The sequence below is a fragment of the Xenopus laevis genome, chromosome 9_10L (genome assembly GCF_017654675.1).
Source record: "Xenopus laevis strain J_2021 chromosome 9_10L, Xenopus_laevis_v10.1, whole genome shotgun sequence".
Classification (NCBI taxonomy): domain Eukaryota; kingdom Metazoa; phylum Chordata; class Amphibia; order Anura; family Pipidae; genus Xenopus; species Xenopus laevis.
The window spans coordinates 34,151,977-34,175,183 of NC_054387.1; the positions used below are offsets into that span (position 1 = coordinate 34,151,977).

At 38.4% G+C, this 23,207-nt stretch overlaps 1 protein-coding gene across 1 annotated transcript in view; it reads left to right on the forward strand.

Moving 5' to 3' along the window:
• Positions 1–6,714, forward strand: part of LOC108701023 (receptor activity-modifying protein 2) — a 43,216-nt gene extending 36,502 nt beyond the window's left edge. The window contains exons 2-4 of the mRNA XM_018235148.2: positions 3,221–3,298; positions 4,110–4,212; positions 5,318–6,714. Coding sequence (XP_018090637.1) covers positions 3,221–3,298; positions 4,110–4,212; positions 5,318–5,573 — 437 coding nt within the window. The 3' untranslated portion in view covers positions 5,574–6,714. The remainder of the gene's footprint in view (positions 1–3,220; positions 3,299–4,109; positions 4,213–5,317) is intronic.
• The last annotated feature ends 16,493 nt before the right edge of the window (positions 6,715–23,207 follow it).

Here is a 23,207-nt window from a genome sequence, read left to right on the forward strand (position 1 = left end):
ATACATAGGATTAGTAAAGTATGCAGCATTGTAATGGTTGTCACTTCCTGCATTTTATGTGTGGTAAAAGAAAAAAAAAGTAAGTTGACCCAACAAAACTTTCATTTCCAGAATCATGCATTTAATAGATTTGTTATCCAAGTTTGCTTTTAGCAAAACATAGCACCACTGCTTTAGAGATTATACATCTTTCCTATCAGTGCCAACGTGGAGCTAATCTAAGGTCCCTATCACAGTAACACACACTTGGGGGCCGATTCACTAAATTCGAGTGAAGGATTCAAAGTAAAAAAACTTCGAATTTCGAAGGTTTTTTTGGGCTACTTCGACCATTGAATGGGCTACTTCGACCTTCGACTTCGAATCGAAGGATTCGTAGTTAAAATCGTTCGACTATTCGACCATTCGTTAGTCAAAGTACTGTCTCTTTAAAAAAAACTTCGACCCCCTAGTTCGGCAGATAAAAGCTACCGAAGTCAATGTTAGCCTATGGGGAAGGTCCCCATAGGCTTGCCTAACTTTTTTTGATTGAAGGATATTCCTTCGATCGTTGGATTAAAATCCTTCGAATCGTTGGATTAAAATCCTTCGAATTTTATCGTTCGATCTAAGGAATTATCCTTCGATCCAATTTTCTGCGCTAAATCCTTCGACTTCGATATTCGAAGTCGAAGGATTTCAATTCCTAGTCGAATATCGAGGGATAATTAACCCTCGATATTCGACCCATAGTGAATCAGCCCCCTTAATTTGGAGCCAATTAATTTGACTATATGTTTTTGTAGTGTTATAATATTATGGTGCCAGTTACCTGTGTGTTCTATTCCTGCTCAATTGTCATTCATTCTGGATTGTTAGAGATCATCAATATCAATTCTGGTTGGGTCCTTAATAACCTATGACATTGTCAAGTAGCATATGTATATAATATACATAAATAAAATATATATGTTATTAAATATATAAATATCAATAACTTACTCATTTTACTTACTTGCTCATTGACAATCTGAAAAAAGCTCAACACAGGCAGCTTCAGTCCTATCAGTATTTCCTACTGCAACATATTCCTTTACAGTGGGTTTCAAAACTTGCTTAACATACACAAATACCACTGTTTATATTTACCCTGTCCCTCCTACGGGTAAGGCGATTCGGGGAGATTTAATCGCCTGGCGGACTAATCGCCTCGTCTTTGCGGTGACCAATCTCCCCAAACGCCTTCCCTCACTCTTGTGCTGGCTTAAATGAAAAATCGCTGGCGCTAAGCACACATGGCGATTCATTTTCCGAAGTTGCCTCACGAGGAAACTTCGGGCGACTTTGGAAAACGAATCACCGCAAGTGCTACTAAATCTCCCGGAATCGCCCAGTTTGACCTTACCCTTAGGCTTCTTTTGAGCCAGAAAAATATTTTGTTTGCCATCAGAATAAAGATAGCATGACATTTACAAAAAGCTGCAGGGTTTTATTTTCTTTGGAACAATGATACTATATAGTAGATTGAAGTTACAGGGGATTTAATTGCTTTTTCTTGCCAAAACAAAGATACTACGTGTCAGGGTATTTATATTTGGTATTTTTAGAGGTACTTTTAAACAGCTGGCCCTAGGCTGCAGACTAATCTCTTTTCTTTTGCCTTCAGAAACTGTTATTTATTGAATAAAAATGAAATCCAAGTTTTCCATTTTTTTTACATGACTTTGAAAGAACGGTCACATAACATAAGAAATATTAATATTTTCCTCAGTGCAAACAACAGCTGTCAAAAGCTGGCTTTACCGCGCTAAGGATTTCTTGTTCTAGGTGGTTAGCTAACGACTTCCACCAATTCAGTGGAGCACATTTATTTTTAAAAAATCTCCAGCAAACATGTCCTGTTGAAAAGTTCCCATTATACCCTGACATTTTATTGCTGAAGGGTGATATATGAGATCCCACAGCAAATGTGTGACTCTAGGATTGCTTAAAGGGCCCCTGAACACTTGGGACTGTCTTGCATTTGGTTTATAAAGGGAGCATTTATCTACTGTACAGACTCAATTCACTGTACAGGTATGGGAACTGTTATACAGAATGCTCAGGACTTGTGTATTCTCGATAACAGATCTTTCTGTAATTTGGATCTTCATACCTTAAGTCTACAAGAAAATCATGTAACCATTAAATAAACTGGCTGGTTTTGCTTCCAATAAGGATTCATTGGGGCAAATTCACTAACCTCCTTATATCGCAACACTTCGCCAGGAATATGCTAATTCACTAAAATCCGAAGTTGCGTACAGGGCGCCGAACGCTGGCGACGTAGCGCTACTGTTACTGCGGCAAGTGAATCGAAGTTGCGCTATCGTTGCCTAATTTGCCCACGGCGGGAAGTTAAAGTTGAATGGACGAATATGTTGCAGCAAATACATTACACTACACAAACTCGGGAAACCTTAATAAAATAGAGTTGTTATATTGCCCTACACATGAGCCCAGTATATAGTTTATGTGCCATATGTTAGGAAATGTAGGGGGGAAGTCGGGTACCCCAGAAAAAATTTACAATTTTTTGCAGCCTATCACCCTGAAAAATGAAAAGTCGCCAGTGTTTTTTGGGACTTAGGATGTATTCTATTGCACTTGCCTGGTCTGATGTGGCGAAGGCAAGTCTGGCGCAAGAGGTAACGGTCAGTAAAATCCGCATCTTAGTGAATTTGCTTAGTTACTTCCATTCGCCAGAGCACAACGTCGCCATGCATAAGGGATCGAATTACCACTAGAGTCTCCTTCGCTAGTGAATTTTCGTAAATCTTTAGTAAATCTGCCCCATTATATCTTAGTTGGGATCAAGTACATGGTACTGTTTTATTATTACAGAGAAAAATCATGTTTAAGTCAATGGAAGACAGCCTTTCCGTAATTGGGCGCTTTCTGAATAATGGGTTTCCAGATAACGGTTCCCAAAACTGTATATACCTTGGGTTGCCAGTTCAGCTACTAAACTAGTTGGACTAGTCGGAGTCTACTTCTCCACATATCCACAGAAATAAATGCTTCTGTTTCCTCCCTGTACATGCCCTGAGCAATAAAAAAAATGTTGCTGTTTGATACTTGATCAAGAGATTTGAGGGTTATTTTACCCCTGATCTTCAGCCTCCTTGTTTATATCTTTCAAAAGTCAGTAAAATTAAAGTTCCTTAAAGCACTTTTTTCTAATGCCACTTTGTTTCCACAGTTGCCTCTTCAGTGGCAGTCCAACAGAACCTCACAGACACTGCTCATGATGAGACTGTGCCAATTGCAATGACTTTAAGTAAGTGTTGATTCTGATGACATATATCATGAGATTGCTAGAGGCCTGGATATATATTGTGTATATTTGCAATGATTGCTTTAACACCACCCAAGACCTATATTTTACATATTAAAGAAGTATTCTATTAATGTGTCAATTAAAAGTTGGAAGTAGTTTTAAGTGGTATTTGCTTTGGAAATACATTTTCTTTTATGGGAGGGGTTGTGAATGACTGGATCCTGCACTGTGGGGCTGACCTCACTAACCTGCGAAAGGGGGGACATCAAACTTAAAAGCCAGTCAGGGTGAGATTTGTGCTGAATTCATAGTCTTCGATCTCCCCTGAACTGTTGCAGATTAGTTAAGGGGGACTGACTAAATGCTGGGCCAAAATGGGGTCTGAAGCCTGAAAACCTCTTCCTTAAAAGGGACATATATTCAAATTAATATAATAAAAGATCCTGTATTCTGGAAGCGGGAAATAATATTATTTTTTTAAAGAATTGCACCCTATTGTCCCTTGCACTGGGAAGGAGTCATATGTATGAGTGAATACCTCAGATTGTTTAGTGTGCATGCATATTACCTGATCTTTTCACACACACCATGTGGATGATCCGTTTTTCGCAGCCAGCATTTATGTATGCAGGCGAAATAAAGCAGATTCACTCCATTACACTCTTCTGTGTAGCTCCCCAGACAGGCACTGCATTGGCCCGTGTGCATCCACAGAGCAAATTTCAGCCCAAAATGCCGTGTATGTGGAATATGTTGGCACTTTATAAATATGTCCTAATAATATGTCTCTTTATGTTCTCTTTTCCTACAGATATAATTCACCTTTATTTTGCAGAGATATGTTGGCTTAATTACACCGATCAGATGTCCAAAATAAACTCAGATAATTGGTGTTCATGGCATCATATCAACAGGTACACATTCTAAGATACCAAAAGGACTTGTTTCTTGCATGTTTAAATACATAATTACAGAGAAAAAGAAGAAAACATGAGAGATTACCTTTTTGTAATTCAGAGCTTTCTGGATAATTGTTTGTTCAGATAAGGGATCCAATACCTGATATCCTCATACACACGTAAATACTCAAATACTCTATATATAACACTATGTGTTATTATACCTTGCCTAGTAAACTACCATTTGTGTATTGAGAGCTAATGACATTGTAATTACTTGTTTTGCTAGTTATTTCCATATGCTCTTAAATTTCCCAAGATTTCATATACAGTATACATGTTTAAATGGGACTAAATCTTTAAGTACTTTAATCAGCAGCACCTTTAAGGGAATTCACAAAAGTAGTGAGACAAATATTGAGATAAATACTGTACTTGTCAGATTTCCTGCCATATTCAATTAACTTTAGAATAGCCATAATCAGGCAACAGATGGTATGTAATACAGCAAAGGTGTATTATTCTTCAATAAGAGTGGTGGGTCTTTTTTTTTTGTTTATAAACAGAAAATATTCTTTGCAATATTCTTGGCAAAATAATAAGCCACATGTTTATGCTTGGCAGATCTTCTTTCTAACATTGTGTCTTTGGCAGTCATTGTGGTACTGCAGCCACTCTACAGATTTAGTGAGATGATATTGTGTTTAAATAGTAACTACTAATAACTTCAGGTGCAGCACCATTAGCTACATGACTTTGGTCCAGTCCTGTATATTATATCAGGCCATACTCAAGTAAAGACAAGTAATAGACATTTCTAACCACCATGGAGCACACACACACAATTCATTCACCATTGTCCTATTTGGCCTGCCACATACCTGTCCTTTCCACCCTATCAACCATGGCCTGAAAGAGTTCTTTACATACCATAGAAAAGATATTGTATCTGCCAAATGAGCACTATATCTAGAAACAACAAGGGTTGTGAAACTCCATTTTGCTGCACTAATGTTTGCTATGGTAATATACTATTTATAGTATATCTGGGTTCATCATTAGATGCTACTCTACCACTGTGCACAGATATAGCGTAACAAGGTTTTCTTTTCTATCCTAGACATTACAGTGATTTAAGAAACTGTTTAGAGGGCCTGGCTGATAAGTTGCATCTTGCATTCCCAAATGAGATAGCCGATAACTACATCATGATGGGACACAGGACTTACTTTGTAAACTGTACCCTGCAGTCTCAAGAGCTTGCAGACCCTCCTGAACATATTCTTCTGGCCTTAATACTTGCACCCATAAGCATCATCCCATTCCTGGTCACCCTTGTGGTTTGCAAAAGTAAAACTACCAAACCACAAACCTAAAACCAGGTATGCAAAATGCTGTTGTTTGCTCCCAGAACTGCCTGTTAATGTGCCAGCATTTGGCTTGGACAGACTCAAGCTTATTTTATGATCATGCTAGTCCTTGCTCTTCATATTGAAGTCTGAAGTCTGCTACTTTGTGAAGTCTGAAGTCTGCTACTTTGTGAAAATATCCAACGGTCATATTACTGATAATTTCTCAGCTGTAAACTTATCACATTATTTCACTGGATTCAACCAATGTGATTTGAAAACCAAAGACACCCACTGGATTTATTTTCAGTATACGTGATCAACGGCTGCACATTGTAGTCCCCTAGACTGCTGTATACAGGAAACGATCTTCCTTTCTTCAGAAGACATTTATCAACGTTCATGAAATTGCCATCCAGAGAAAAACTGGCAGTTGTAGTGTTACAGGATTGGGAGATTAATATTGCAGAACCAATGACATGCAATCTAATGAGACGTTAAAAGGACAATCAACACTCCTAATGGACAGACAAGGGACATGATTCCGGAAGCAAACTGTGATTAAACCAAGGAATGTGGCATTTTTGTTTATTCAGTGCATAATTTATAAAACGATTGTCTTTGTAAAGACAGAATCATCCATAAAATGGGGGGGGGGAATACTGTTGACTTGGCAAACTGGAGATTTTATTTTGTGTGTGCATCATCTCTTTTTATATTTACCTTCAGCCTAAGGGACATTTACCTTCATCCTAAGGGACCAACAATGGAATGTTCAAGAGAACTTGTTTTTGCATTGTACATTATATCTCATACTACTGTCAATAGAAAACACTCCAGCCTGGAAAACAATATAATTCGTAGCCTTATTACTTTACAGAGAATGTCTCTTCTGGATGGCCTACAACTGATGCTGGAGTACCTAGATCATAGCCTCTGGGCAATACTTCCTATTCTGTTCTTTGTGCTTAAGCAACAATGCAAGTGTGACCTGCCACAAAACCACACAAGCACAGGGAACCTTTGCACTTACTGATTTCAAATGGACTTTGGTTTTTTTAGTGGATACTTAATGTTTTTAGTGGATACCCCTTTACCCCTAAAATGAATATTTAAGCAACAGATAGTTTATATCATATTAAGTGACATATTAAAGAATCTTACCAAACTGGAATATATATTTAAGTAAATATTGTCCTTTTACATCTCTTGCTTTGAATCACCATTTTGTGATGGTCTGTGTGCTGCCTCAGAGATCACCTGACCAGAAATACTACAGCTCTAATTGTAACAGGAAGAAGTGTGGAAGCAAAAGACAGAACTCTTTTTATTAATTGGCTCATGTGACCTAACATGTATTGCAATGCTACGCTCACATTACAACTTCCCCGTGCTTGGAGCCCATAAAATGTCTTCCTATTCCAATGTTATGCTGCACAGTTTTCTAACCAAATAAAATTAAGGGTTATAGTGTTGCTTCATTCAAAACTTTTAGTGGACTATTTACTAATTATTAGGTGTAAAAATTCTAATACAAAAATTCACCAGGTAAAAGCTGTTGAAGTCCTATAGAAGTCAATGAGAGTTGTGCTGATCCTCTTGGACATTTTTTAATGAATTTGGGCTTTCAGAGGTTGCCTGATTTTTTTCTCTCTAGGAATTGTAAGAGGTTTTAGAGGTAGTCATTCTTTGTTAAGTCCTACCACTGTTCTATTTGCTTTGCAGAAGGTGAACATCCCCTTTAAAAAGCCTACTTATCTGTTTTCACTCTCATTGTTCAATCAGCCCCAGGCATTCCTGGCAGCACTGTAATAAATGTCCTGAGGGGCAGTACTTGTGAGTGGGGTGGTCCATGGTATCGACAGCATGGGGTTGGAAGCAGTGGAGCCCTGGAGCTCAGGTTGTCCAGTGGGTTCCATGGGCCTACAGTCCAACACTGCTTTGAACGATAAGGATATGTTTCATAGATGGTGACAACACTTCTGGATTATTAATCCTTCCATTAAAGGGGTGGTTCACCTTTAAGTAAACTTTTACTATGCAACAGAATGGCCAATTCTAGGCAACTTTTCCATTGGTTTTCATTATTTATTATACATAGCTTTATAATTATTTACCTTTTTCCTCTAACTCTTTCCAGCTTTCAAATGGGCGTCGCTGACCCAGTCTAAAAAGCAAATGCTCTGTAAGGCTACACGTGTACACATTGTTATTGCTAATTTTTATTTCTCATCTTTCTAGTAAGGTCCTTTCCTATTCATATTCCAGTCTCTTATTCAAATAAATGCATGGTTACTAAGGTAATTTGGACCCTAGCAACCAGATTGTTTATAATGCAAATTCAAGTGCTGCTGAATAAAAAGAGAAATAACTCAAAAACCTTAAATAATAAAAAAATGAAAACCAATTGCACATTGTTTCGGAACATTACTCTCTACATCATACTAAAAGTTAGCTCAATAGTGAACAACCCCTTTAACTTGCATAGGGCTAATGTTAAATTAACTCACAGTGCTTGTAAATCTTCAGGATTTAAGGATTTGGAGAAAAGCTGGCACTCAAAGTGGTCAAATTATCCAGAATGCTTGGGACCTGAGATTTTTCGTAATTTGGATCTCCATATCTTAAAGAGGTGGTTCACCTTTAAGTTAACTTTAAGTATGTTATAGAATGATAAAGTCTAAGCAACTTTTCATTTGGCCTTCATTATTTATAGTTTTTACATTATTTGCCTTCCGCTTCTGACTGTTTCCAGCTTTCAAATGGGGGGTCACTGAACCCATCTAAAATTAAATGCTCCAATAATATCTTAGTTTGGATCAAGTAAAAGCTACTGTTTTATTATTACAGAAACTGGAGAGCCGCTGAATAAAAAGCAAAATAAATTTAAAAAAAAAACACAAATAAAAAATTAAAAGCAGTTGAAAACTGTCTCAGAATATCACTTGCTACATCATATGAAAAGTTAATTAAAAGGTGAACAACCCCTTTAAAGGAACAGTAACATCAAAAAATAAAAGTGTTTTAAAGTAATGAAAATATAATGCAGTGTTGCCCTGCACTGGTAAAACTGGTGTGTTTGCTTAAGAAACACTACTATTGTTTATATAAATAAGCTGCTGTGTAGCAATGGGGGCAGCCATTCAAAGGAGGAAAGGCTCAGGTTACACAGCAGATAGCAGATCGGTCTCTCTAATGGTGTTATCTGTTATCCATTAGTTAACCTGTGCCATATAGCCGTTTTTCAATTTCTGCCATTGCTCCACAGCAGTTTGTTTATATGAACTATAGTAGTGTTTTTGAAGCAAACAGATCAGTTTTACCAGTGCAGGGCAACAGTACATTATATTTTCATTACTTTAAAACACTCATTTTTTGGTGTTACTGTTCCTTTAATGCTAATAAAAATTCATTAAAACATGAACACAAAAGTCTTGTTCTGCCACCAATAAGGTTTAATTATATCCTAGTTTGGATCAAGTAAAGGCTACTGTTTTATTATTACAGACAAAAAGAGATCATCTATAAAATCTTGAATTATTTGACTAAAATGGAGCCTATGGGCGCTGGCCTTCCAGTATTTCGGAGCTTTCTGGATACTGAGCTTCTGGATAACGGATCCCATATCTGTACTGATCTGTTTTGATTCTTTCAGAAAACTGTTCCTGCCAGGAAAGTGTTTTTATATTTGAAGAAATTCCAACTGTTGAGAATCCTTTTCGGATCCCTTCAGGCAGAACTGTCACAAATCAGTCTTTTATAGAACACCAATGGTATTGTCTTGAAGATTTCAAGTAGAACAGAGATCTGTAAGAATAAAAGATAGAAAAACACAACACATATACAAACACAAATATATGTCATATGATCCTGTGGATGATGCTTGTGCAATGCTAATGCTTATCTTTTTCTTTCATACATTGTTTCATCCCAAAAATGTTATAATCAAAACCCAACTAAAAATATATAATCAAAAAAAAATATATATAATATATATAACTATATATAAAATCAAAATGTACTGGTATTGTGCAGCAGTACCTACTGGCCCAGCTCTGTACCAATGTATGGGGTGCATAAAATATCATGTGTATAAAGAGGTAGTCAATTCAGCCATACACTGGATCAGACTACAAGGATTGTTCTCTCCCATTTGATAATACTTATTACTTTATAGCGCATAATGTCTGACTCCTGGGACAATTTGTTCCCAATGTTCAATAAAATTGATAATATTATCCTAGCAGTAGCCAAACGTTGAGTAGCAACGTCTGTATTGCTGTTTTGATAAATTATGTAGTGTGGACTAGTGATGGGCGAATTTATTCGACAGGCGCGAATTCGCGGCGAATTTGCGCGATTCGCCGCCAGCGAATAAATTCGAAAAAAGCCCGCAAAAATTCGTCGGCGTCAAAAAAAAAAATTCCGAAAAACCGTCAAAAGCGAGACGCCGGCGCTATTTCGCAAATTTTTCGGCGAAGCAAAACGGCGCAAATTCGCCCATCACTAGTGTGGACTAATGGTGGGTGAGCCAAGAAAATGGCCGCATTTTAAGCTGCTCCTCACTTCCTCTAATCAGCCTTCATCCTCACCACAGCTAGCACAAATAAGGGCTGATTCTGGAGCTAAAGTGAGTAACAGCTGATACCCGTTGAGGTGAGGGGTAAATCTCCAAGGAAATCCACCCGAGCCAGTGACACACAGAATGAACGTGTGACACGAAGGAGAAAACACAATACAACCGCCTCCTATATATAGCCTGGAGAACTTGGAGGCAATCCAGAACCAACCACTCACACATTATGGTTTCCCTGTCGAAAACCCTGATTTGCAAAATGGGACTGCGGGATTAATCTTCTGACATTGGGAACCGGGTAGCCCAATTACTATCTACAGCCAGGAAAAAAGCTTTGAGTGTAACACAAGCATGTACTCTATTCCCAATGATAAACACACACATCTTTTCATACTATCAATTGAAGAGCTATGTATCCAAGGTGGGACGTACCCTGCGGGACAGGGACTGGGGCAATGATTTGGATGAATTTTTGGCAAACAGCAATACTTCTCGAGCTATCGTAGGGGCTTATGCTACACTACACAAAAAGCTAGACAACACAACTATCTCCACGGGCCTATCACAGTGGCAAAAAAAGATAATTACAGATATTTTGAAAGCCACAAGAGATACAACTTCTTCATTAAAAGTAGTCACATACAGTATGTGCCCCAAATGTGCGACACCACAGGCAGATTCATTCCACTGCTTATGGGACTGCCCGTGCATAAAACGCTTCTGGATACAAATTAAAGTTTTTTCTCCATGTGGGGTCCTAGCCACCAATATTTTTTAATGGGGGGCCCTGACCACCAATATTTTTTTGGGAACCATAGCCACCAATGTTTTTTTTTTTTTTTTTTTTTTAGTGTGTGGTGGGGGGTGGACCTGTGGGGTGGGTGAGGGCGGACCTGTAGGTAGGGCTTGTGGTGGGCGTAGCCCAGGGGGCCCAGGAAATTTTTTCTTATGGGGCCCTGCAATTTCTGATGGTGTCCCTGACTGTATTCTTTATTATAATGCACCTTTGGTCCTTTTGGTTTGGAGCTCACAATGTTGTCTTATGCTTTGTTCGGGTATAATACCAAACACCATTACTAATATACAGTAAAACCTCCATTTTACGTTTTTCAGGGGACCAGAAAAAAATGGTGTAAAATCCAGGAAAATGTAAAATCAGGAAAATGTATTATGCATAATATATAGGTGGGACCACAAAACAACAATGGGGGCAGATTCCCTAAAGGGCGAATTGACGAACGCTAGAGAAAATTCGCCAGCGTGACGTCATTTTGGAACTTCGTCGATTCCCTAATGGGGGCAGGCGGCACTTCGCTAGCGAAGGAGATAAACGCTAGTGTTGCTTCGCACTCTGACGCCAGGTGAATTTTCACTCTGGCGAACGGATGTAGCTGGGTTCCCCCCTACGTTTCCTAACATATGGCACATAAACTATACACTGGGCTCATGTGTAGGGCAATATAACAACTCTATTTTATTTTATTAAGGTTCCCTGGGCTTGTGTAATGTAATGTATTTGCTGCAACATATACGTCCAATCAACTTTCACTTCCTGCCGTATGCAAATTAGCCAACGTTAGCGCAACTTTGCTTTGCTTGGCGAAGTAAGGCTAGCGCAACTTCGCCAGCATTCAGCGCCCTGGACGCAACTTCGCATTTTAGAGAATTAGGGGCACATTTACAAAGCTCGAGTGAAGGATTCGAATTAAAAAAACTTCGAATTTCAAAGTGTTTTTTGGGCTACTTCGACCATCGAATGGGCACCTTCGACTACGAATCGAACGATTCGAACTAAAAATCGTTCGACCATTCGATAATCGAAGTACTGTCTCTTTAAGAAAAACTTCGACCCCCTACTTCGGCAGCTAAAAGCTACCGAAGTCAATGTTAGCCTATGGGGAAGGTCCCCATAGGCTTGCCTGAGATTTTTTGATCAAAGGATATTCCTTCGATCGTTGGATTAAAATCCTTCGAATCGTTCGATTCGAAGGATTTATTCGTTCGATCGAACGAATAATCCTTCGATCGTTCGATCGCAGGATTTGCGCTAAATCGTTCGACTTCGATATTCGAAGTCGGACGATTTTAGTTCCTAGTCGAATATCGAGGGTTAATTAATTGATGAATCGGCCCCTTAGTGTTGTCCAGGCAAATCTATGCCTGGCAAAGTGGGCGAAGCAAATTTGCGGCGCCTAGGGAATTTGCCCCAAATGTAAAATGAGGGAAAACTTAGAATTTGGGGATGTAAAATTAAAGAGATACCAATCTACCATAAAATTGACTTTGCATGCTTCTTATAATTTTGCCATAACATATTTGCCCAATGCATTTACATTATCTATCTGACTCCCTGTGATGGCCTATGAGGGGGCTGCTATATTTGTGCAGCAGGAGTCCGTTAGCATTAGAAACTTCAGCATGACCTATAGGTAACTTTTAATGTACATTCATATTTTAAAAAGTAGTTTTTTAGTGTCAGTATCACTTTAAGGTTCCACTGTAATTCCATGGACTATCTCCAGCTAACTCCTAAATGATTTTATTACTTTATAGTGACAATTTGCTCCCAATATTCAATAAAATTGATAACTTTATCCCAGCAGTTGCCAAACACTGAGTAGCAAACGCCTGTATTGCTGTCTGATAAATTATATGGTGTGGTCTTAGAAACCCAAAAAGCTGTTATTCTCACTACATATTATTTCATATCATATGCAGTGTAGTTCTGATGGAGATAAAAGATACTGCTCTGCGATAATCTGACTTAACCCTACGCTGAATATCTTCTATATTCCCCTTATCTATTTCCTCTGCAGGCTGACTGGCACTTGCACTGTACGCCATGAGTGGGAACTACTCATAGCTTTGGAACTACTCATAGGCCAGTACAATACTGCACTCTAGTGTGCCCAAAACCTGCCCATGTTGTAAAATCAGAATTATTTCTATTAAAATAAAAGTTAAAAAAAAAACATTTTACAGCACCAGCGTTTAATAGATGATATAAAAAAAGGTAATTTTTGTGTGTTTGTATTTTGGATGTGGTTGCCATGGGTTATACTGGCATGAACAATGGCTTCTTTCAGTTGAAGGGAAAACCATTTTAATGACAAATGCACTTAATCGCTATTTTCTTTTGCACAGTTCACAAACCTGACATTTATGAAGCAGGGTGTAAACATACACAAATCAGATGGAAATTTTATTCAAGGAAAGTAACCCAAAACCATCCAAATTTTACTGAATGGACCAGTCTGATAGCTGTAACTGAGAATAAAATTGCACTCAAAAACAACCCCCATTAAACTTTCTCTTATGACATCTTTTTGTTGCTATGGGGCAAATTTACTAACCTCCGAAAATTCGCCAGCGACGGCTTTGCTCACATCGCCAACACTTCGCCAGGACAACGTAAGTTGCGTCCAGGGCACCGAACGCTGGTGAAGTAGCGATATTGTTACTGCGGCAAGCAAAGTGAAGTTGCACTAGCATTGCCTAATTTGCATATGGCGGGAAGTTAAAGTTCAATGGACGTATATGTTACAGCCAATACATTACAGAGTTGTTATATTGCCCTACACATGAGCCCAGTGTATAGTTTATGTGCCATATTTTAGGAAATGTAGGGGGAAGCCAGGTACCCCAGAAATAATTTACAATCTTTTGCAGTCTATCATCCTGAAAAATCGCCAGCGTTTTTTGGGAAAATTTTCAACTATTTTTTGAGGAAGTCCTATCTACTCTATTGCACTTCGCCTGGTCTGAGGTGGGGAAGGCAAGTCTGGCTCAAGATGTAACGTTCAGTAAAAATATTAGTGAATTTGCGTAGTTACGTCCATTCGCCAGAGCGCAACTTTGCCAGGCGTAAGGGAGCGAAGTAGTGCTATCTAGAGTCTCTCTCTTTCGCTAGCGATGTTACGAGGTTACCGTTAGTAAATCGGTGAAGTAGCGAAATGACGTCACGCTGGCGAATTTTTGCTAGCGTTAGTCACTTCACCCTTTAGTAAATCCGGCCCCATGTCTATTCTTCTATTTCCAGTTTTGCAAATCCCGCACCTGTATCTGTCATCATGGCTGGTTGCATATAATATGCATGTTATAAACTGGCACCCTTCAAAAATACTCATATTCTAACCTCTAATAATGAATCAGAGAGGGCATTATATATATATAATTTTTTATACAGGGCATTATATATATATAATTTTTTATACAGCGTGTCTTCACATTTAATGATACCTATGTTAGCCATCCAATTGGATGAGCTTAATGTTCCATTCACATTCACTCCAATCAATTGGATCAGTGGCAAAATCCCTTGCGTTCAGAGGAACATTTCCAAGAAATGACTTTCCTGACCTCAAAAATTTTGCATACAATCACCTTGTTTTTTGCCCACAATGCAGCATTTTTAGCAACGATTCCAGTCTCATTGCAGTCAGCAGGGGCAGGTGTGCCTGGTGCAACTGCAGCCAACAGATCAAAATTAACACATCTGTTCTTTTAAAAATCTGCTTTGTAAGGTCGGTGTTATTTTATGTCTTGGCAGGAAAGTGATGTGTGTGCTCTATACTTTTGGTGCAACTGTGTTGTGCAGATTGGGGAGTTGGAAGCAGTTCCAGCTTTCCCATGCGTCAATAGGTGCAACTGAGCAAAATTAACAGGAGGAAGTGCAGAGCGCAAATATTTGGAAGTGCAAGCAGATCATGTTGAACCAAGTACAGGTATGGATTCCCTTATCCAGAAAGCATTGAATTATGGGAAGGCCATCTCCTATAGAATCCATTTTAAGCAAATAATTCAATTTTTTAAAAAAAAAACAACAAAAAAACAGTACTTAATAGTATTTAAGCTACATCAATCCATATTGGGGGCAAAACAATTCTATTGGGTTTATTTGATGTTAAAATAAAAGGCTTAGGGGGTTATTTACTAAAATCTGAATTTATCTCATAATATTAATTAAAAAATCTCGACCAAACTCCCATGCCAGATTTTACAGTTACTTACTTATTTATTTAAAAAACTTGATTTAATCAGATTGTGAAAAAACTCGATAAAATCAAAAGAATTGCTGTTTTCCCCCGAACAGCTGAATTTTTTTTTCCAGTTTTTGCCTGAAAAATTTGGATTTTTGGGCTAAATCCACCAAAGACCACGATAACTTCAAATTGAGATAGGTGCCTCTCCTATTAACTTATAGAGGACCGACAGGTCTGAGATGGAGGATTTTCGGATTCTGGCTTTTTGCAGCATTCGAGTTTTGCCCCCACAAAGCACGACCAGAAAAATCGGAGGTTTGATAACCTATACGTGTACCGTCAATGAATGGGGTTTGTGCAACTGACTGCTGCTAAGCGCAGTCCCCTTAGTGTTACCCTCCAAGAACATAGTGTAAAAAAATAGAAAGTGCTAAAGCAATCGTGAATCTATCCCAACACACATTCTACTTTAGCCTGGTAGAGTGCCAAGCTCATCGTTCTGGGAGTAATGGATCAACCCAATACATCTGGCGCTATTCCAATTAAGATTAAGGCCAACAGTGAAACAATCAGAACACTTAACCACTGAAACCGCAAGAGGATTGCATTATTGTTTCCAAAGGGCATTCTTCGCTTTACCTCTCGGAGAGCTGTAGCCAGTTTTAAATTGTTTGGAAATTTAGAACCAGTGGTATTTATTTTTTTAGTCTAGCTGTTGAACGGTGAATTTATTTTAAAATAGTTGCTCCTTTACGGAAATATCCATCAGTTCAGCCGCAACCTGTAAGAAGAGCCAGCGAAAAGGCATGCTGTCTTGTATTTGATAGCTTCAGAGTTATTCATTGGGTTAGTTAATCTTGCCCTTGAAAGCTAAATGCTCAGTCCTAACTCTTACAACATCTGCTTTTAGTGGAGGAAAACGGTTTCTGGCTGAAAGAACTAGAAGTGAAATATTTTCGAAGAAACAAATGGTGGCACAAACACTGTGGCTATTGTCTAAAGCAATGGAATGTCATTGGTTAAGCCAACTCGTCTCCAGAGTAATTTATTCACCCACCTTCTCTTACCTCCTGCAGCTGGTGATTATCTGGCAACAATTCATGTAGAGTAATGACATCACTGTATAATAAAGGCACAACACAGTCCTATTTTGTACATATTGCTGCCCCTGCTATTCCCATAACCAAATACTCCTATTACATTGTAAAATAAGATACAGGGTTGTTCATTGAAACTACTGTTATTTTTATTTGTTATGTGATCAGGAATTTTCATATTTAAGAAATCTTGAATAGCTGAATCTTGAGCAGAAAAAAAGTGATTATGGAAAAAAATTTAATTTTACCTTAGGCAATGTGCACAGTAGGAATCCATTCTCAACATGCCCCCTTTTCCTTCAGGAAACACTACCCTGGTACATGGATTCTACTAGATCTATGTGAGATTCCCAATGTGTCTGTTGTGCTTGTCAAGTGCCAAGTACTTCATTGGACATACACTTTGTTGTAAATGGGGTGCAGTTTTGCATATTTGCTTGGTGTAATTTCCTAGTGTTAGGTTTCCAGTTATTTGTGCACCCTATTCTTTACACGCAAGTGGCCTGCGACATTGACACTAGGAAGGTCGCGACATTGACACTAGGAAGGCTAGAGCTACCGCACAGTCTGGAGGAAGTGGAAACTTTATGGTTCAATTACATTAATAGACTCAACTCTACATAATTAGGAATGGGTGGCAGGAGGGACTAAGTGGCGCCAAGCACATTTTAGCACCTTTAATGAATAGGGATTTACATGCAACCGATTTTTGCGGATGCTGCATTACTTGTGGTCGTAAATTACCCTAATAGGTGACAGCTAGTGATGGGCGAATTTATTCGCCAGGCGCGAACTTGTGCGATTCGCTTGCTGCCGTCAAAAAAATAGACGCCGACGGGTTTTCGCCAAAAGAAAACAGACGCCGGCGTCAAAAACGAGTCGCTGTTTCACAAATTTTTCGGCGAATCGAAACAGCGCAAATTCGCCCATTACTAGTGACAGCACAGGCGCAATTTTGAAAATGTTTTAACACTTAGGGGGTTATTTATTAAAGGCAGAGTCATGTTTTTCCCTGAAAATTTTAGTTTTTCGAGGGTAGTTTCAGTAAAAACTGAAATTTATCAGTCTATCCCCGAAGCTGCAAAAAGCCGAAAATATCCCAGCTAAAACCTGTGGAAGTCATGTAGAAATCAATGGCAGAGGTCTGTTGAACCATTTGAAGATGTTTTTAGCCTTCATGATTTTCGGTGGTTTGCACTCGAAGACTCAATCAATTAGAGGTATTTGAGTTATTTTTTTCAATTCAAGTATTCAAGTTTATCCACCTGATTGCATACATTTTAGTTTTTTACATTCGGGTTTTTTTCATAAATAAGCAAACATTCCAGTTTATTTTGAGGTAGAAACAACATTTGATAAATAACCCCATAATCTTCCCATGTGCCATAAACACTTGATATATTATCTCTCCCTGTGTTCTTTCCCTTAGCCTTCAACCCCCCAGTTTTTTCTTAATAATCAAAACCAATTTATTTTTGGTTTAATTGGGCCATAGATCTAGCACTGGTACATACTGCACATCATTAATGTGCCGATTCACTTTCTTCTTTTTGCAATCAACTCAACACAATAATGGGTCTATGGAATGGCGTACCTTAATACTGTTTAACAGTGCTGCCGTTTCTGTCAACTTCTAACCCATTTATCAGACCCCAATCCGTAGTTTTCACAAAACCACTTGGTACAGAAAAAAAAACCCTTGCAAAACACTGGTCTATCAGCAAGACCAAACGCATGTGCAATGAAGTCTTCTGAGTAGGAGAATGCAGAAGAAACAGGTACGTGGAAAGATTAAAAAATGGCGCTGGTGTGTGGCAGCGTGTTGAATGCTGCTCCTCAGCATTTCAGTTTTGTGTATTTTGTCTTGTTTTTGTCACCAATTTTACAGCCCGTTAACAATTTAATTACTTATAATAGGGAAACAGTTAGAAAAGATGCAACAGTTAGTGTTTTAAACCAGAAGTTAGCATCATTGCTCACCCATGATGAGCATGGTAATCACAGCACAGCTGGGAGCCCCCGGAGGATGCACGTCCGGAGATGGGGCCATAGGGCTGGTGTGCAAGTTAGAACGAAACTCAGCAGACAACCTTCAATGCCCAGCATTTTTCTTGCCAACATCCAGCCCTTGGACAACAAAATGGATGATCTCAGAGAAAGACAAATTCCAAAGAGAGTTGTGGAAATTGTGTTATGCATATTCTGTTTCACGGAGACATGTCTGACTGACTGGGAGCAAGCAGGACCACGCAGACCAGCCGGAAGGATTCACAATCTACCACACTGATCAGAGAGAATCTTCAGGGAAGAAAAGAGGTGGGGTCTGTTTCTTATTAATAACTCATGGTGCATGGACATGGAAGTTATTTCACACAACGGCACTCCAGACCTGGAGTATTTACAAGAGTTGGCTGTTCTAACTGCCAAGAGTTCAGCACTGTGTTTATGCCGGTGGTTTATATTCCACCACAGGGCAACTCAAAGTGTGCTCAAAGTGCCAGACTTTTTACTTGTGAGGATTTTAATAAGGCAAATTTATGGACTGTTTACCCTAAATGTCACCAACACATCTCCTGCCCAACTCGCGGCAGACTTTGAATCTCGTCACTTATCAAGACATAAGCTCAGTAAAGATGGCGGCTACAACTGATGCCCGCACATAAGATCTACAGAGTATAAAAAGTGTAATTTCAGGATTTAAACTTAGCGATTGGGGAGAGTAGGGCTGACTAAATAAACAATGCATTCTTGAAAGAAAGCCTTTTTCTTAAATATCAAATTGCCAGATAAATTTATATGGCAGTTTGTGCTCTCCATAACGTTACCATATACACTCAAAGATTATATAAATGTGCTCTATACAATACATGTGCATTTTTTTTTTTACAGTTTTATAGGTATGGGTTCTATTATCCAGAATGCTCGGGACCTAGGGTTTTCCGACAACGTACTGTTTTATTATTACAGAGAAAAAGGAAATATGTTTTAAAAATTTTGATTATTTCAGTATAATTGGATCTACGGGAGACGGCCTTCTAGATAACGGGTTTTCGGATAACTGATCCCATACCTGTAAGTACTGTAAATATGTATTTTCTCTTTTGATATGATTGCCTTGCCCCTTGTCATTTGGATTAGGTATATCCATTTGAACAGCAACAGTAAGAATATAGACGTAATTAAAATCAGAATCATAACATATTATTGTCAAGGACTTATGTAGCTACAACACCTGATCTCTAGCCTAGGGCTCATGAGCAAATGTGTACACACATAAGCCAGTGAAATGAAATGCATGGCAAGGGAATAAAATGCTTCCCCTGACCAAAACGTTGGGGTAATTCTCACTTTTTTGGCAAGGGTATCCACTTACTTCTATTGCTTATAAAATCTGGCTACAAATCAGTGGTATGTATTTGATAATCACTACTGTTTTTCAATTTGACTTTAATGTATACTTCTAAAAATGTATCTTTGCATGGTAAATTAATAATCTATAAAGAAACTTTTTGCAGTACCACTTTTTTTTCTTTAAGTGTGCATGCCCATAACAGTACATTAATAAAATGCTTCCTTGACAGATAATCTTTGAAAAAACGTTTCAGTACTGAGATTGTAAAGATGTCACAGAACCCAAAACCCAGAGGGAGTGACATGATTCCGGTCTAGGTGTGCTCTTCTGCCTATGACAGCTACCTTTGACCTCAGGTCTAACCCTCAGTTACTCAGGTGCTGCCAGGTCTTACTTCACAACAAGCTAGAGACTACCGCAAGGGCAAGCAAAGGAGCCAAAAACTTACTGCAGGTAACAAGCAAGAAAGGACAGAATTAGACATTCAGACAGGCCGGGTCAATAGCACAAAACAAAGACACCAACTCTAGGTCTGCAGCAAGCTGGGATCAGAATCAAGAAATAACACAAGGGACAGAAGCAGGAAAAGGAATTGGAGTTCCGAAGAACAAGCAAGCTTGACCTACAACAGGCAGTGCGTGAGGATTTCATAGCTAGACTGGTGGCTAACCCTGAGCACCTGGGGCCAGATTAACAACATCTGAATTCATTATGCCAAACTGAAAACTAAAACAAAACAAAAAAAAGAGTCCTCTTCCAACAATGTGTTCATGGAAAGTGGCTATATAATTATAACTGAAGTTTAGGAGAGGGAGAAAGACAAGAGGCTCTTAAGGGGTTATTTACTAAACTCCGAATGCAAAAATTCCCCAAAAAAAAATTGTGATTTTTTTTTTTTAGTATAAAATCTGACTTTTAAAATATCATGAATTTTTCAGAATTTATTATACCCCGAGGATAGAAATAGTCTGAATCAGAAAATCCGGCATCTCAGACCTGTCGAGGTTGCATATAAGTCAATTGGAGAAGTCCCAATGATTTTTTGATGTGCGCTGTGTTTCGTGCAATACCCCGAAGATTTCTGAGTTTTCAGGAAAAAGCATACAAAATTAGAATTTTTCAGGTGAAAAATCCGGAAAAAAATCATGAAATTCTGATTTTTTTCCACAAACCACATTTTCGGGAAAATCTAATAAATAAGCGGAAAAAACCCATGCGGATGTATTCAGAGTTTTTGGCACAGCATGTTGAGATAAATTCGGACTTTGATAAATAACCTCCTTAATGTTAGGTGAAGTAGTATTTAAGAAAAGGAGGACGCTTTACCTGCCCAACTGGATTAATGCTTTGCATATTATTGCTACAATAACAAGAAGGGTGCTGCACATTTTAGCAGTGAAATTAATTCTGATGAATGGCACATTGTTTAATTTGCTTAGCCTCCTAGCCATAACCACTTTCCCACATGCCTCAAGATTGGAGTTGGATAAAAACACTATTTAATTGAGAAATGTATCGGATTCTATTAGAATGTTTCCAATGTCACTATAGCGATTAATTCTTTATTTGTTGTTCTCTGATTAAAACAAAGACACATGCTACGGAACTGCCTGTTATTATTTGATAAACACCAGCTGAATAATAGCTTGGCACCCATTATGTTCACATAGGAAGATGTGTCACCAAATCTAGGTACCCTCCTTAAGTAATAAGGACATTTTTATATTCCACTCCCTAATGTTACGCAACATGTTGCTTTAAACACTTGCACTTGTTGGGATTTATACCATTTCATAATAATCCTGTTTCCTGCATATTGTAACTTATAGAACAATGGACCACACTGACTTTCTGGCATCAGTGAATCAAAAGTTATTGTAAAAAAAAGTTTTTACAGGAAATGTGGGCATCGCCCTGTAGTCGCTGGCATTGCATATGTATTTAATTATCCATGTATGAAAAACTTGTAACTACCCTATACTGTACTGTATTTAATGTGCCTCTGAACTCTAAACAGAGGAGAACATTTGCATGGATACATTACATGACATCAGTGTCGGACTGGACACTGGGATACCTTGAAGACCGATGGGTCCTCCTGCTTACCCAATCATTTTGCCTTGTATGTATATTCTTGGCATTCAAATTTTATGTATGAAAACGCAGAGGAAGAAAAGGAGAGATGTACTGATCGCCAAACAGTGGTGCAGGAGCAACGTTACTCACCGACCCCCCTTGATGTTGCTCCCAGTGGCCTCAAAGCAGATGCTTATTTTTGAATTTTTAGATTGTGACTCATTATTGTGACTGCATTGGTGACATTATAGGCATTGGTAACATTATAGGCATTCCTGCAATGCTTTGGGGTACATACCAACACCAGGCTTAGATTTGTATTACCTGTATAGGCACCTTCTTTTCAGCCAACACATCAGTTCCTCTTAAGAAAGGTGGGGACCTTATGTACTAAATATAGTTATAAACCTGTATAATATATTTCACACAGTCATGGCACTCTGGGAAAAGTCTACAGGACAAACAGCAGGAAATGTCTCTGAGGAAAGTGTATAATAGTCGCTATGGCACACAAGTACTTATTGTCAAAACAAAGATTCTAGCTAATTAGGCTATAATCAACTGCATTTTCCAATGACCATGTGATTGTTTGCAGTTTAATTATTCCCTAAGAACAGATGTTAAGGAGACATTAAGCCAAGAATTTTTTTTCCCTATTTTATTTGACTACGTAACTGATTTTTTTAAAGTTTTTTTTTTTAAGAAAATTAATTTTCTGCACAGTTACTTTGAGCGTGAAAATTAAGAGTTCCACAAATTTTATTTTTGTAGAAGAGCAGGCTGCATGAAATAGGGATATGGAAAATGCTCATAAGCTAATTTGCATAAGTGCTCCCACAGAAAAAGAATGGACTAGTCTAATATAACTATCATCATCAGTTATAGCTGTGTTGTTATTAGGGATGCACCGAATCCACTATTTTGGATTTGGCCGAACCCCCGAATCCTTCGCAAAAGATTCGGCCGAATACAAAACCAAATCCTAATTTGCATATGCAATTTAGGGGTGGGATGGGGAAACATTTTTTACGTCCTTGTTTTGTGACAAAAAGGTCATGTGATTTTCCTCCTGCCCCTAATTTAGGATTCGGTTCACCAGGCAGAAGGACCCCATACTGCACTCAAAAAGCCTTGCCTGTTTCCCAGTTCTCCTTTTAACTCCAAAATGCTGTTTGTTAAAGGGAAAGTAAAGTCTAAAATAGAATAAGGCTAGAAATGCTGTATTTTGTATACTAAACATAAACATGAAATTACTGAACCACAAGCCTAATCAAACAAATGATTTATGCTTTCAAAGTTGGCCACAGGGGATCACCATCTTGTAACTTTGTTAAACATCTTTGCAAGACCAAGACTGTACACATGCTTAGTGTGGTCTGCGCTGCTTAAATTATCAAAACAGCACAAGTCAAATAATATCTGCCAGAAACCAATACAAGACTGATTAGTAATCAGAATAGGCAGACTGCACTGGGTCCTGTGTTGTCATGTATTCTAATGTGGATTTTTTAGTTTTTGCATTGTTTAATACAAACTTTCTCCAACTCTGCAGAACTAGTGGCTGCATCAAAATAATCC